General features: G+C 38.5%; 1 protein-coding gene across 10 annotated transcripts in view; it reads right to left on the bottom strand.

Annotated features, from left to right (window-relative positions):
- PITPNM3 (PITPNM family member 3) overlaps positions 1–16517 on the bottom strand; it is a 58175-nt gene that overhangs the window by 19920 nt on the left and 21738 nt on the right. For 7 of the 10 annotated variants that reach the window (XM_021415671.1, XM_021415674.1, XM_021415670.1 and 4 more), the window contains 4 exons: positions 13827–14062; positions 9281–9470; positions 7230–7349; positions 2369–2550 (listed from right to left, as the gene is read on the bottom strand). In XM_021415671.1, the coding sequence (XP_021271346.1) occupies positions 2369–2550; positions 7230–7349; positions 9281–9470; positions 13827–14062 (728 nt within the window). Of the gene's footprint in view, positions 1–2368; positions 2551–7229; positions 7350–9280; positions 9471–13826; positions 14063–14594; positions 14725–16517 lie in introns of all 10 variants that reach the window. The other 3 variants (XM_021415677.1, XM_021415676.1, XM_021415675.1) reach the window with 1 other exon arrangement.

Raw genomic sequence — 16517 nt, 5'->3', positions numbered from 1 at the left:
AATGTAAGTACAGATTAACTTTCCCTCACGGACAGAGAAAAGACTCAGCCCTCATTTAGATTTGTGAGAGGTGAAGTTAGTGCCTTCAGATGCAAAACAGTAGCATAAACACACATATCCCTCTTGCCCATTGGGTGCCAGCAGAACATTCCTCCAGAGTAAAACTAAAGCAGTAACTGAAACCTTCACGAGTTACTTGCATGCTATGCTTTACATTAATGACCAACCATGGTTCAGAATCCAGGAACCCTGAAAGTTTGTCCTGAATCAGACCAAAACACTAGGACTCCCTTTCAATCTGAGAACCTAATGACATTCTCAAATTATAAGCTGATGTTACCACCCAAAACTCAAGGACAAACTTAGGTTCCTTTTAGGGTAGAAATGAGGAGACTTAGAAATTAAATCCATCACCAGTACAGCAATGAAAAGTTACCTCTCAATGCCAAAAGCACAAGCTGACATGTTGAAACAGAAACAGAGCTGGGACACTTCTCTGAAAGAGTGATCTTCGTAAGCTCATTACTCACACTGATGCACTACCTCTACATTGCAGTAAGCTTATAGTAAAAAAGGCTTAGTGATCTCATGCAAATCTCACAGGCAGGAAATTGAAGGCTTGGAATCTCTACATAGAGGGTGGGGCTAAGGATGATATGATTTGTTTGGACTGGATGATCTCAGAGGTCTTTTCAAACCTGGGCAGTCCTGTGACTTGATTCCCTCTTCACAAACACCTTATCAAGGAACATTTTCTGCCTCCATTAAGTTGTGTATATGCAAACATTCCTCAATAACTTGGTGCAATGCTATAACACAATAGAAAGCTCAGCAACAGCAGTGTAGTAGCAAAGCCCAAGGCTACAGCAAGTGAGGAATGCAACAGCTGTAGACACAGAAACAAAGAAAAGAATCTGCTTACCCTTGGAAGGCCTCAGGTAGGCAGGAATCTCCAGCAAGATACCCCCATTTCCACTGCCAACCCTTAAATGAGGTCTGCAAAGGGGTGAATCCTGGCTCCACCACTTCTGGTCACTCAGGTGCACTGCATGCACCTGAGCTCCCCTGGGCTGAACCAGGTGCTCAATCACCAGTTCAAGCCATGACTTAGCATTTCCACTACACTTGGCAACAGCCTAAAGTTTAAGGAGTCCAAAAGGTGAATGGAAGATAACACTTAGTATCTTCTGCTTAAGCACAACTTTGCATAAAGTTTTCCATCTGAAGTCACAGATATCTAAAAAATTTAAAGAGAAAACCTTGAAGACAACTTATCTTTATCTTTTTCATGATTTTATTATCCCTCAAGCATGAAGTTCTTTATACAAGCCACTGCTGTGCTCTAAACATAGCACAGTATTCCTTCTATAGAGGAATGTAGAATTATCTGATGAAAAACAAGTTTCAAAAGTTTTCAGTTGTGGACGAGTAAAAACAACCATTCTCCCTCAGAGGGAAGATACTTTACAACTTGCTGATATCTGAAAAAAAACCAATAATTTGAAAATAAAAGCAAAATAACCAACAAAAGCAAAGCAAAGCACGTTCATTCAGCCAAAGGAAAGGAATAAAATTACCTTAAGTTGCTACTAACAAAACTGCCAGATTGAAGTACAATGCAGTGGTAAGTCTGCATTACACTCAAACTGCAGCAGCACTTGAATGCACACTACAGCTTCTCCCTTTGCATCACACCCAACAAAATAAAGAAAACGAGAGGCTGGATAGAGGAGGAAAAGAAAAAAGGCACAAAGAATTCTGGTAAGTAAAAAGCAAGCAAAAGATCTGGCAAGGCAGAAACAGCAGTAAGGCAAACAAAAGGAACGCTGATCTTCCCATCATATTTGCATTTAAAGATTTGTTAGGACACAAAAAAGCTAATTAGGTTAAATCTTGTCCCCAGCCTCCTTCAATTTAGGCCAGACATTTACTCAGTTTTAGCTGTTGTTTTGCTTTTAAGATAGTCTGGAGCTTGCAGACCAATTGGAACACCAAAAGCAATCAGCTTACTCTTCAGTGAATAAAGGCAAGCCTGTAAGTGAAGTCCAAGGTGTGTTTAGAAAGGAAAAAAAGTAACATATTCAGAATTATAAAGCATCCATCCATCTTGCTTTTTGTGGGCTCTTCCCAAGAAATGAAACTTGAATTTAGTTTTGCATATTAAAAGCCCTTACAGCTGAATAAAAAATAAATTAAAAACTCTACACATGTGAGTAAATTCATACCAAACCCACTATTTGCAAGAACTTTAAGCAAACCTCTAGAAACACATCAGAACCAATAAAAAATGATTCTGCCCCTCTGGCGCTGACAGGCTGAATTGAGTGCCAAGCCTATTTTTTTCACTCAGTTATCATACACTAGTTACCTAGACAGGAAAGCATGATGTTGTGTTATAGTATCACGGTCGTAGGCGGATGAGTCACTCTGTTTCCTAGGCAACAGATGTCTTGGCTCCTCATCCTCCATGATTTCTGAGATGTCAATACTGCTTTTGCTCAGGTGTTTTCCGCCACCCAGACTGAAGTCCTCTATTAAAAGGGGATTATCCTTCAGAGAATGAACAGAGCAAAAAGAAGATTTAGGCAGGGATTGAAATTCAACAGAGCTTATACAAAAGGGCTGCATTTATACATTTGACCTCATTTTATCCAAGAAAGGGTTGAAAGAGTTAGACTTTCTTTCTGCTGGACAAGAAAAGGAAAGAGATGCATGGCCTAAAAGCTGGAAGGAGAGTAAGGAATTTGGGAGGGGGAAGAGTGTGCTGCGGGAAAGGAGTAGCACAAAGGCTACACCTCTCATTGAATGCATCATTCCTGAAAAAACTATAAATACTGTAAGGTAATCAGAAAGGGGTCTTACCTGACTGTACAAAATCCCATTAGAACATTAACGCTCTTGCTCATCATGTTCTATGGATACAGGACCTGATTTTTAAAGAATGTGAATTTCTGTGGGATGCAAGAGGAACCAGTGGTACCGTACCTTTAAGTTACACCCTTAAAGTAGGAAATAGATTTATTTATTGTTCATTTCCTCCAGCACTTCCGCAGCTAACACTCAGATTCTCCCTGATTTATTTATTTGAAATAAACAAAACCCAATCAAAATAAACTTCCAAGCATATGAACATGAGCAAGACTTATTAGGAGAAGAGATGCAGTTAAACCCTTCTAATTGTGTACTGGTTTCATCTATATCCTACTAACTCACATAATGCAGTGTTATTCATGGGATGATACCACACAGCGAACATTAGCATCATAATAACCTTACATAAGATCAGTTTAGGACCATGGCATTCATACACAATTATTCTTGTGGTGGTATAATGAAAAATATTATTATGCATGTAGGAATTTTCTGCATTTCATAGTAACACATAGCAAAACTCCTATCATGCAAACTTTCATATGAAAGCTGTGTGGCAGTGGTTTAATCTATACAGATTAATTTGTCCTGCAGTTTACTATCTTACATTGAAGCTCTGTTAGAAAATCAATTTTTTTTCTTTATCAGTTCTATCTATTCTGTAGAACACAAAGGTTCCTTAAAAGTACAAATTTGTATTATCAAATTGTTCCTGAGAGAGTTTCTTGCACAGGAGCTTTTTACAAATTCTTAGAAACACAAGTGAGCACCATTTCTTAATCTGTTCATGTTTTGTGATAACCTCAAGATGACCCAGTAGTCAAAAGGTATTTATTAGTCCTCCTGATGCCCTCCCAAGCAGTAGCGTCACAAAAATATACATACTTGTATGATTTTAACTTTGAAATTTGCATTCCACAAACATTCTGCAGCCTTTGCCAAAAATGCCAATTTGGCAACTGTTCTTAATAAACATACTAGAGCAAATAAGGATATTCATAGTGGCACACAAAGTGAAGTGAATCCCCATACACATAGCTGAAAGGGAATTTTTAGACATTGAACAAAAGCCCATGAAATTCTCTAATAAACCCACTGATTTAAAAAGTGAAGCACATATAACATCAGTGGCTTCTGAAAACAATATACATGCTGTCAAATTTCAGAGTTTCATCAAAACACTGGCAACATTATAAGGCTCTCTTTGTTAAAGCCACGTGGCAGATATATCAGCATCTCAGCTCCCATCACTTTTAAAAAGGCATTGCTGTCAACGGACTGAGAAAAATGGGAGCTCATGACGATGCCAGAGCACAAAAAAAATAGATGAAAAAAACTCAACACAGTCAAATATTTTGTTTTAGATCTCTTGGTTTACTGCTGGTCTCAGGAAAAGGGCTAGCTGTTGAAAAGTTAGGAAGTTGATAGTAATGTAACACCAAACATTTTTCTTTTAGTTACACATATTTCTCCACAGTATTTAAAAAACTAGCTTGTACCACCACAGAATTAGCTGATAAGGCTGCTTAGTAATGGAAGTAATGTCTTTATCCCTGAAAACTGGCAACAATTCACCTTTGTCCTCCAAGCTTCAAATAGGTTCTCCTTGCAGAGTGCGTGTTCTTTTCTTGCATTACAAGATAATCTCAGGTCATATTTTGTAGGGGCTAGATTGTAATGCTACTGGCTTGACCCAGGTTCACCTTCACAACACACTCTTTCTTGTATGCTGTGGAAGAAACTAGGCCAACTCAGTGTTTTAGTCCTATCAGGGAGTGAGAAACACTTCTGAGAAATACACTAAACCACTTAAAAATACATCAGGTAATACACTGCAAGAAGGCTGAAGTGATCAGTATAAGGACTACCCTGCATTTCAAACAATTAAAAGTCTGTTTTTCCACTGATACAAGCTCTCTCAGTGTCCCCAAATGCCACAATAAAAATCTCATCTGCAGTAAAATGGTATCAATAATTAGGCTCCGAAACAGTCACCCACAGGTGGATTTTAAGTGTTACGTATCCATATGGCAAAAATCATCAACTTCCTCTATTTGTTCTAATGAAAAGTTGTCTGCTTCAAAATAATGTGCATTTTAGCTGTTGCAGCAAGAGAGAACCATCTTCCTCTTCCAAAACGCAATGCTCCCAACCAATGCAAAGATTGCTAATATAAGACTTTGGGTTTCCAGCTCCAACAACGGACAAAGTTCATTTCACCCTCTCGTTCTTTAAGTAACTCTAGGAGTGATATTATGATGCTGGCAACACTGACTTTTTTTCTTAAAAAAATGGAATTGATTTTTTTTTTTTTTAAGAACAAGCGTTACTAGTCTGGACTGACCTGAATGAAACTTGCTCTACAGCAGCTTCTTTCATTGAACATGTAGCTGAAATTTTAAATCCTGCCTTGTACACATGTGTGTACACATGTACACACAATAATTACCATGATATCAGTTATCACATTTCTGCCTACACTGTGGAAAACACTACCAATCACAGGTAATCCTTACTTGCTTGTATTTTAGTTTTCAGTATAGGCTACAACACACAGACCAACAAATATTCACCCGTGGTTGTAGCAGAATGTAACACTAATTCCTTATTTACACTATCTAAACAAATCAACGGGCTCCTTTCCTCCCTCTCTCAAAAAAAGGTTCCTGGCACCTAGAATTGTGAATTGTTCAGAGAATGAGAGAATGTAATGGCCTCTGTATCACCAACCAGACTTACTACTGCAAACCACTTTTAAATAATCTGAGTATGAAGAGACTTATATAAACCTAGTGCACTTTATTTTCCATGGTTCACAACCAGAGCATAAAATTCATTGGTTTCAAGTATCCTGGTCTCATCTATACTGCCAGCTAGTTTCCTTTCACAAATACCCTTCATATTTGTAAGAAGTCTCTCTCAAAATTTCTATGTCTAAAAGTCTTCTACTGAAATCCATTTCTATCCCAAGGAAGAAAAAAGTTGAAATCTAAAGTAATAATAGCAGAAGCATCCTGAATGCATTTCACAAGAGCAAACTAGGAACAATGGGCAGAAAAACAAGGTAAGAAAAGAAAGGAATTAGTTCTTCTGAACTTGCAGAGTTAGAAGTTACATTAGAAGTGAAATGGGAGAAGAGGGAAAAGATGGAGACAAACTGTGAAGGAAGCTCTGCCATATTGTGAAAAAAAGAAGAAAGTAGGAAAAATGGAACCATAAGCAAGAGCTATGCAGCCAAAGAACCTGTCCTCCTAAATCCTGATCCCCATTCTCAGATTAATCAGCAGCTCTTCTACAATCAGCCCCACCGTAGCTGGAACTCAGGAGGTCAATTTCTCCATTTATGTTGCTTGCAACACATTATCCTCAGTGCTGGCACTGTCAAAGGCTGGCTTCTGAGATTCACAGACATTTTACTATCAGAGAATAACTTATCTCCTGGAAATGTTTAAACAATGTCTCTTTGCTTGAGAGTAAAACCATGTCCACAAGCTACTCCATCACATTGCTCTCATACTGAACTGAGAAGGCTGCTTATTACTGATCGCACTTTTTATGAGAAAGGTAACTAGAGTCAAAAGATGAAACAATTTAGCCAGTGCCACAAAACAGTCAAGTAATAGGGTACAAGCACCTCACCCAGCACCCACATCACCCTTCCTTATCCACTTAAGTCTAAAGTACATAAAATTAGTTGAACTCAAGTTTTCTTTCTTAAGTGGAGAACACACAATGCAGCTTATATGACAGCAATGCTTAAAGAAAAGAAGTGCTTCTACTACCAAAAAAATATTTGCTGGATCACAGTGAGAATGAATCCTCCCTTATTTCCAAATGCAGCTCCCATCTAGAGACCTTGTTATTCTCACTGGCCTGTTCACCCAACCTCAGGTGACTTGCATTCTTCACCAGCAAGTAGGCACATCTTTCACCAGTCAGTAGAACTTACTTATGAGCACATCTTAATGTTAGACTACACCTAGGCGGTAGTATAATTGATCCCATAGTGTCTGAAAAAAAAAAAAAGAAAAAAAAAGATTTTGGCAGAAACAGCAGCCTGAGATTACTGAGAGGATACATTTACATCTACAGTTGGGGATGCAGCAGAAGACACTCAGTAGTCCTACTTTAAAGATTTACTAAGAAGGCCTTCACTACTGATTTCTATGTATCATAAAACTGAAGCTGCACACTTAATTTTCAAACAGCAATTTTTTGAGATATGAACAAGATCCTGTACATCACTGTAATTTACCAAATCCTTAAATTTTCTCTGGTTTAATATGGGCCTGAATTTCTTATTTCCCCTCTAGGGAATGAATCTATAGTATTTCAGCTGAGTAGATTTTTCTCTTCACCTGGATGCTGTTGATGCTTCCTCTCCTACTACTGTTCTGACTCTCATCAGTTCTATTAGTATTATAGCAGATGGCATCAAACCCCAAAATTCCTCCAATGCAGTCACCAACGAGACACACCTGAGGGCATAAAAATATACTTTGTGAGATGTAGCAAGTACTTTACAAGAAATAAAAACCATCATAGCACTGCAGAAAAGTACCCATCTCATTTTAAACCATTGTTCATGTTTTTTTTCAACCTTTATTCCTATTTCAGTTAAAAGTGCATAGCCGCTTTTTCCCACTCTCTCTTATCTACAGACATATGCCCTATGCTAAGAGTTTCTGTCCCAGGGACTGTTTTGACAGTCATAGAATTGTTGCAAATGGGCCACAGAATTCTTCCAGCTACTTACAGTCAGATTCCAGCTCAAAAAGTCCAGATCACTGAAGAATCTGTCTTACAGATAAGACACTGGTAACTTTAATAAAATTAGCAACACATTTTGTGTGGGATTAATAGTATTTCTGTAAATTTACCATTCCAATTCTAATCCTCGCTATCACTGGCATTAACAGAGTTAAGTTGTTCCACATGCTGCATAAAACCAAAAACGCACACTCTGATCTGCAGAACTTTCAGTATAAATTTTGACAGAAAATATCACAATAGGAAAGAGACACACAGGGTAAGGTCAAGTTATACATTATGTATTTCAGAAGTACATGACTTACTCAATGGTGAAACTGAAATTTATATCTAAGGACCAAAGCAAGGCACTGCAGTCTGCAGAAAGGTCACTTTTGCATTCTAACAATCCCAGTACTTGTTGATAGTAAAAGCTCATACAGACTTTTGCACATGTAATATTTACATAGTTTGCAATAAACACCACGGATATTTGTTGTTGTTGACCATAAAACTCAGTTTTTAACTGAGAGAATTCTTTTCACAATTATTTCCAAAACTGGTATAATTCTTTTTCACATAATACCAACTTTTATAACGTTATCACTGCAGATTGTCTGTTTGCATGTTTTAAGCAAGAATATTTTACTGTGGATATTATAAATGGCTTAAATCAAAGCTTAATCTAAAAATACTGATATGCCACAGCATAATTTTATTGTACTTCTGGAAAAGTGTAATTATACAGGTTTTTCCTTCAAAAATTACACTGCAGTCCAAATACAATCTTTTCTTTCCCCCTTGTTGTGCAGTCTGGAAGTCATTGTACTCTAAAGAAATGAATGTTTCCAGCTATCTAAAGGGCCCCATCACAGAATGACATCAGTAACTCACACAGAGTAGCAGCAACATGTTTATTCTAAAGTAGGAAAGTACTGTTTTTTTTCTAGTCTAGAGACGGAGAAGCAGGAATAATAACTGTGACACAAGTCAGCTGGATGAAGTCTAGAGGTGGTCTCTAGGTGGGTAGCGGACCACACCAGAAAAATCAAATGAGTTTTCCCAGAGCTACATGGGAAATCTGCAACATAGTCAGCAACTGAGTATTTATCTTCTGAGTTTCTTTGCTGTCAAATGCTTTATTACTACTGTGATGGAGGGAAAAAAGAAGCAAAAGTTAAATTTTGGATTCTTTTTGCTGTCAGGGATGTGCTGATGACCCAACTCTTCCATCAGCTATGGCAGGTGTGTGACAAACTCAGAAACATAGATTAGCAGTTGCTTTGGGCCAGCAGACTTGTCCACTGCTTAGTATAATACACTCTTAATGCACAACTAAGGCTCCTATATACTATCGGAGTTCACAGCAATAATTACTAAGAGCTTAGGTGTCAAAAGGCTTGTGGGAGAAGGTATAGTATTTTCTACTAACTGAAAAAATCCAGGTTAGATTCTGCATAGGATTCCAAAAGAATCTTTCTTATGCTGAGTACTGAGAGGGCATTTTGTGTAAGTAATCCCAAGCTAATGTTCATGCATCAAATTTACAGTATTGTTCCCTCACACTCATAACTCAAAACCATGAATGCAAATCAGAAAGAGCTTAACAAGACTTGTTGCAAAGGAATTTTTCTTTTATGTAAGAGAATAATAGTCCTACCTGCCCATTAAAGCCAACTCCATCTGTAGATTTGAGAAAGTCATTGTAAACTTGGTTTGCTCTACTGATCACCATGGCAACTGCATCCTGGTACTGGGGGGATGAAACAGCCAGCAAGGGCAAAGCAGCCAGTGGGATGTGGTCTTCACTGCTGCTGAGACAGCTTTCATCATAGCTGTAGGGATTTAGGCTAAAGTAGAACACACTATTGTCAAGAAAAATGCAAAAGGCAGCACATAGCATTAGCAAATGAATAGTTATTTATTAACAGAAATACGCTGTGCTGTTGCAATTCATAATGAAAGTATGAGAAGGACCGTTTTATCACAACGCTCCACAGCTTAAAAAAAAATCAAGGAGTTACTACTTTATGAGACTAAGACAGTACTAGAAGGCATTCCTGTAACTAAACACACAAGGTGAAATTTTTCCACCTTATTTTTACACATACAAGTAGACATAATTTAAGAGAATAAACTGATTATTCCCTTTCAGCCTTTTTTCCCCCCTCATATACTAACTTAGTACATTAAAAAATGGGATTCCAAAACTACAGCGGAATATTGTTTTCTAGAACAGAATTGTGATAGATACATTGTTCAGAAGAATATTAAAACATTTTCTCAAATGTTCCATCCCTTCAAAAAGAAGGAACAAAGTTGCATCTAATTTTGGAGGTAGTGCAATTGTTTGCACAGTAAAACTTTGCAAAAATGAGGTTTAACGGGTGAAAATACAAGCTTAAATTTGATAGCATGGCAGTTTCATTTTAGTTTGGATGTGCGCTCTGCAAGTTTTTCAGCTTTGTACCTCCATTTAAATGCCTATGAAATCTACAATGCACACAAAAAGCTTTTGGGACTTACATACAGTCAGTCCTTAGCCTGGTACATAAGGTTTTATTCAAATCAAGAACTAAAAGGAATCCAGCACTGTAGATGACTACTGGACAACCAACTTCCAGTGATGCATATCTTTCAAGATTGACTTTTTTGTCTCCTAAACGAAGTTTTTTATTTATTCATTTATTTAAACATTTGAAATTATTATTCTCCAGTTTGACTACTACTGTAATTTCAAAGGTTCAGTATGAAGCGTGAATCCATGTACGCTCATCAAATTAATCTATAACAAACTTAACTTTTGATCCAGTCAGTGACATCTAGGTGGAACAAGAAAGATAAAGGTTAAAACTGGGGCCTATTTTGTCTTCAGCAGCAATGGTGGAGATAAGCTTCACAGAAGATCACTCCTATATTAAAGATTCACACCAGTTGCGTAAGCAGTGTCTTTCTGATTTATGAGAGAGAATGGAAACTGAAAGTGATGAAAGTAGATGGAAGCAGACCAGCCTGAAACATTTACTAGTTGGGAGTGATTTCTCCCTGAAAAATCCCTTTCTGTTAAGCCACTACTTGCAAGACAGGGAGGAAAACTGCCTACAAGTGTTCAGATGAAAAGTTCCAGGGAATTTGTCTGAACTCAGACATCCGGTACACAGGCACAGCATAACACAAAACCTGTGCCAAGGCAAACAGAGGGTTGCTCTACCTTGGCATGTGCTATGCCGGCACATTCAGAAAATTGAGTATACACTCAAATCAAACATGAAATCTTGTGCTGCTACTTAATCTGGCTCACACTTGATAAAATATTTCAGTAATTAAAAACACATTCCTCCTCCACAGTTTGCTAAGCGGGATGTTTACCACAACTTTACGTTCCACAACTGCTTCCTGGAGTTCTGACTGTAAAAGCTGCTGGCATGAAGCTACAGCAATGTGAGAGCAAGGAACCATCCCTCCTTTTGTCAGCTCCAAATGGATAAACCACAAGCAGCTCTATGCAAGAGCATATCAAGGCAATACCAATCATATGTCAGCATTAGGAATGAGTCCACTGGACATTCAAACATTCAGCTTAGCTATTTTCAGTTTGGCTGAGTACTGTATGTTGCAACAAGAGGGCATAAAAAAAAATAAGAAAAAGAAGGAGGGAGTCTGTTCATTTGGGCTGCCAGCACACACATCCTTCCTCCCACTCTATCAGCTCTTCTTGCAGTCAGTTGAGCCCTGTGCGCACTGCTTTATGGGATACCTAGGAGACACTACTTATCTGGCTTCATAAATGGTCCATTTAAAGGGGGATCCTTCAAACACCTTTTGATGCTTCAACTCCCCTTCTTCTACTGGTTCACTTTCTTTACAGGGTAGCTACTTGGACACACAGTCATACTTCTTTCCTGGCTGTTTCAGTGCATTCCCTCTCGACGTGAACACCCAGTCACAACTTCCAGCAGTCTGGTTTGCACTTAGTCATCCCTTCTTACTATAATGTCTGTCAGAGCTTTGAGTTCAACTGGCATTTCAGAACTTTAATGTATACTCTAATCCCTCCATTCCACTGCTGTCACATAGAGAGCAGGCATCACTGTTCCCATATCTTACAGTCCCAATGAGTTTTTAAAAAACTCATATCCTCTCCTCTTCTGCGAGGTTTTCTGCTCTACAAGTTCAAATGCAACCTCAGGTGTTATACTGCAACAAAGGCCATAAAAGAGACAATCACTTAGAGGAAGTCTCAGAAAAAAACAATAGAAGTTTCCCCCTTCTTTTTTTTTTTCCTAAGCAATCAAGCAAGTCTGAGTCTTTCCTCCCTGTCACCACAGAGTTACTCTTGGTTTACACTCATAGAAGAATTGAATCAGGCCCAAGAGCACGTTTCTTCCTCCTTTCTCTATCATGCAGAAAAGATTAGTACACATCTGTTTAAAATATTTATGTCAAGGAAAATGTCACTAAGGAAATAAATGTTACCTGAAAAGGTTCTCTCATTTAAGGGGTGAATTTCAGGACTGAAAAAGTGGGCACAGATGAACAGCCCACTAGAAAATTCCATTTGGTATTTTAAATTCACTTCACTAAGACCATAGAAATAAATAATAACAGTGAAGAGATTTTTAATATTTTAATCTTCATGTTACAGAATATTCTGCATAAGCTCAGCTAAAATACTGCTGGGACTAGTACCAGAACCACAGCACAATCAGAACTACTGCTACCAAAATTGATAAAAACATTACCATTAAGCCAGTTATAACAGCACTCAGAGGAAAATCTGCTCAGGAACTGCTAAGGCTTTCAGGTGTTTAGTGTGCAGGTAATGCTGCATGAAAAATTTCTTACAATGGGGAAAAAAGTAAAATTAAGCTGGTTACTCTATTGCTGCTATGGTTCTCCTTTCTACATGAACCTTATAAATTTAACACCCTTAAAACATACAGGCTAAGATCAGCTGCTGTCTCATGGTGTTAACAACCTAAGAGAAACATATTAACCATAGTACTCTCCTATTCCCAAATCCCTGAAGTTTACCCCATATATTCTAGGCTAGAGGTACAACCCAAAGACAGCATGTTTCCTATTTCTTTCTCAGGCTCTGTGCTAGGCTACTGGTTAACAACTGAAAAAAATTCTCCTTATATCATTTTAACCTTGTATCTCTTCAACAACTTTAAGAAGTGAGGCACTGATGGACCAATTTCCTCATTTAAGGTCAAGCAGGAAATCTACCGCTGACTACGGAATACTATCCTTATATCCTGACTTCCATGTGAAGACTACACCTAAAAAGTCATACCTCCTCTCCAGGAGCTGCTGCTACAAGTCATTTTTCAGTTCTCACAGCATTGTCATAAAGAGTGCACATATGGAATTTTTACTACCATACATATAACAATTGTTAAAATTAATAATAGTTTTTCACTATGACAGTACCTTTCATACAAACATGCACATAGGAACTTCAGAACATATTACTGATACACAGTTAACAGTTCAGAGTTATGTTCTTGCTCTAAGCACAGTAAATATCAAACTAAGCAGGTCTCTAGATGCAGCTGCTAATTACCCTTTCTCTGAAAGCACGTTCAGAATTTCATACTGAGTTGTTTTTGTATCACAGCATACTACACAATAATGATTTTCAACTACAGAGCTGACTTACTACCAGGAATGTGATCTGATGAACAATCTCTTTGGTTTGTTCAGCCAAGAGAAGAGGAGGCTGAGGGGAGCCCTCATAGCAGCCTGCAGCTCCTCACAGGGGAGCAGAGAGGCAGGCACTGCCCTCTGGGGACAGTAACAGGGCCCAAGGGAACAGAATGGAGTTCTGTCAGGTGGGGGCTGGGAGAAGGCTCTGCACTAGAGGGTGGCGGGCACGGAACAGGCTCCCCAGGGCAGTGGGTATGGCCCTGAGTTGCCTGAACTCCAGGAGCATGGCGACACTGCTCTCACACATAACCAAATCCTAGATGTACTGTGAACTGAAGCCTTCATTAACCAGAGGCATTGTTTCTTAGAGATGCATCCTGTGTAACTCATTCAAGAGTATACTGCATTCACATACTGCATTCTTAATGGTAACAAATGAATACTACAAAACTACAGGACTTCAAGTAGTAGCTCCTATCGGGAATGAACACGTCATAAAAAGCCTTTCAAAACCACACTCCAAAGCCAAACAATATAAAACAAAGTCAGCTTACTTGGAAACAAGAGAGAAGGCTGCTGAACAGATTGCTGGGCAGGGAACAAGTCTGATTAAGATGTGGCCCAAAGCAGCAGGGAAATGGGCTTGGGTCACCTTCTCAAACACAGAACTGAAAGTGCTGATGTCTGCCAGCTTGCTGCTTTGATCCTCTCCCCCAGTGTCTAAGATGCTCCCTCCATGTAGGATCAGAATTAGCACACGAGTTTTGCATTTCTGGTGTTGAACTCCTTCCTATGAGAAAAACAGGAAATAAGAAAGGGAGCTTTTTTACAAAAAGTGTTGGTATATTTAGTGTGAATGTTCACAAGCACTGATTTTTTTTTCCCATTCCCACTGTGATCATTTGCGTCACCTGACTTTGGGAGGGGGATGGCATTTAATTCAAGAATGTCTGAATCAGGTAGAGCATATTAAGCTCTGCCATAAAACCCTTGCATTTCAGATTAAGGTTTTGGACTAACAAATATTATAAACAGCTTTGTACACATCAAAAGCTATTGGAAATACATCCACACTGGGGAAAATGTCAAACATTCACAGACAGCCCAAGTAAGTGTCTAGGTATTGTGAATTGTGCTGCTGCACTTTTGGAAAAAGTTTATCTAAAATTATCATGGGATCTAAAAAGAAAAATAAATGAGAATGTTTCTGGATATTTTCATATCTGCCAATAGAAGCAAGCAAAAGAAGGTGATAGAGTTTTGACAACAGCAGCCTCTTGAAACCGACAAAATATTAAAACGAAAAAGTGGGGTTAACTTACCCAGACATTTACTGAAAGAGTAAAAATTGTGCTGGTGCTGATAGCCATAAATCTCATAAATAAATTTATGAGCACGTGAATGCATGCATACACAGACAACAATCTACCATGGAAGGTGAAGTGATGTGCTCTGCAGAAAAAACAAGATGTTATCTACTTGAAACCAGAACAACCTTTTGCATGTTTCACAGATGCACTTTTTTTTTTCCCCTTCCATAGACTCTACGTGTCATATTCACCCAAAGAAGGACATATGAATACATTAAAAGATCAGGAAAACTAGGTGATTTACTGAGAAAGCAGTTGAAATGTAACAAGAAGATATTATATTGCGAAATAAACTCTATTTATTTCCAGTAAGGTCTTTTAAAGTAATTTATATTATTTTACGTTCTACTATAACCTGATCGTAATCTAATAGATACGTTTGTATCTTTATCCACTGTGCTCAGATCACGTGTCTTCTCTTTTTCATTTCTTTACCAGTTTATCCAAACTCCAAGACACTTAAGGCACAAATTGGTTTGATTCATGTGTTTATACAGCGCCTTCTAAAAACAGGCATTCAAACATGCCACAATTCAGATTCATATATCCCTAAGGAAATGCAACTCCCAGTACAGTATCACTGGTCAGTTTCTTCACAAACACATATTACAACAACTGTGTCCAGTTGTGGGCTCTCCAGTCCAAGAAATACATGGAACTGCTAGTGAGAGACTAGCAGAGGGCTGCAGAGACAGCTGGGGCCTGGAGCACCTCTCTTATGAGGAAAGGCTGAGAGCCCTGGGGCTGCTCAGCCTAGAAACAAGAAGGCTGAGAGGGGATCTGATCTATGTTTATCAATATTAAAAGGACGGAGGTCAGAAGGGAAAAACTAACAAAGAAGTAACTGCACACACACTTCAGCCTGCAGTTTAGGAGGGCTGAGAGGATGTGCAGGGGGGGAAGCACATGTTGAGGTGGAAACACTGACATAGATAAGGAAAAAAGATGTAGTTCACCATGTAGAATGGTGACAGAGAGATGGTTGAAAGAGAGAATTCTAAATTGTTCCACACAGCCACTATCTCTGTTTAGACCACAATTTTTAGTCTCCAATAAAATTACTCATTTTAAGTCTCACATTCATCTCCTGAAGGCATGTTGCTGATCTGCCTTTTAAGTATTGGATAAGCAAGTAAGCAGAATGAGTATTTTTAAGGTTCCACTTTTTCCTGCTTTAATTCACAACATCCATCTCCATTTATACCCAATCAAGTTATTTAAAGAGAAACTTAATTCCCTTTAAAAAGCTAAGACTTGCACTTTCCATTGCCAATGCCAGTTTGTAAATAAGTAGCACTAGTGACAGGTTGGTGTAGCCAAAAGCTTCCAAACAGAAAAATTCAGGCAGGTCAGTACTGCTCAAGTCACTGTTACAAGAAGTGTCTCAGCACAGCTGTATTTAACAGGCATCCTTCACAGAAGGAATCAAAGGCAATGAAAATAACTTGCCTCTAAGGAACAGCCCAGGCATGACTAAGGCAAGGGGCTCAAGGATTAACTGAAAGGGCATCTGAAGTGAAGGACTATCATAATTTCCAGGGGGCTTTAGGACTGGGATTCTTCGAAAACAGAAAAGTAGGCATTTCTGTTTCCTCTTCTACATGGGAGCAGATGACCTTAATCGGTTAACTGGAAGGAGTGCAACTACTTTAGATTCTTTGCATCTTCTACAGAAGTAATTCTGTTACTATCAATTTCATGACTGCTGCAGAACCTGCTTCTCAAAATATGCATTTGCAGTAAAGCACTATACAGACATAATTTCTCCTCAGAGACATAGGTCATATTTCCACCTAAGTTAATCATGCAATATCTAAAAAACTTGGTTTGATCTTCAGTGATTGCATGTGCACCTAGTGAACAAGAAGAAGAAAT

The sequence above is a fragment of the Numida meleagris genome, chromosome 18 (assembly GCF_002078875.1).
Source record: "Numida meleagris isolate 19003 breed g44 Domestic line chromosome 18, NumMel1.0, whole genome shotgun sequence".
NCBI lineage: Eukaryota > Metazoa > Chordata > Aves > Galliformes > Numididae > Numida > Numida meleagris.
Note: the sequence above shows the minus strand (reverse complement) of the source record. Positions and strands in the feature narration are given on the sequence as shown.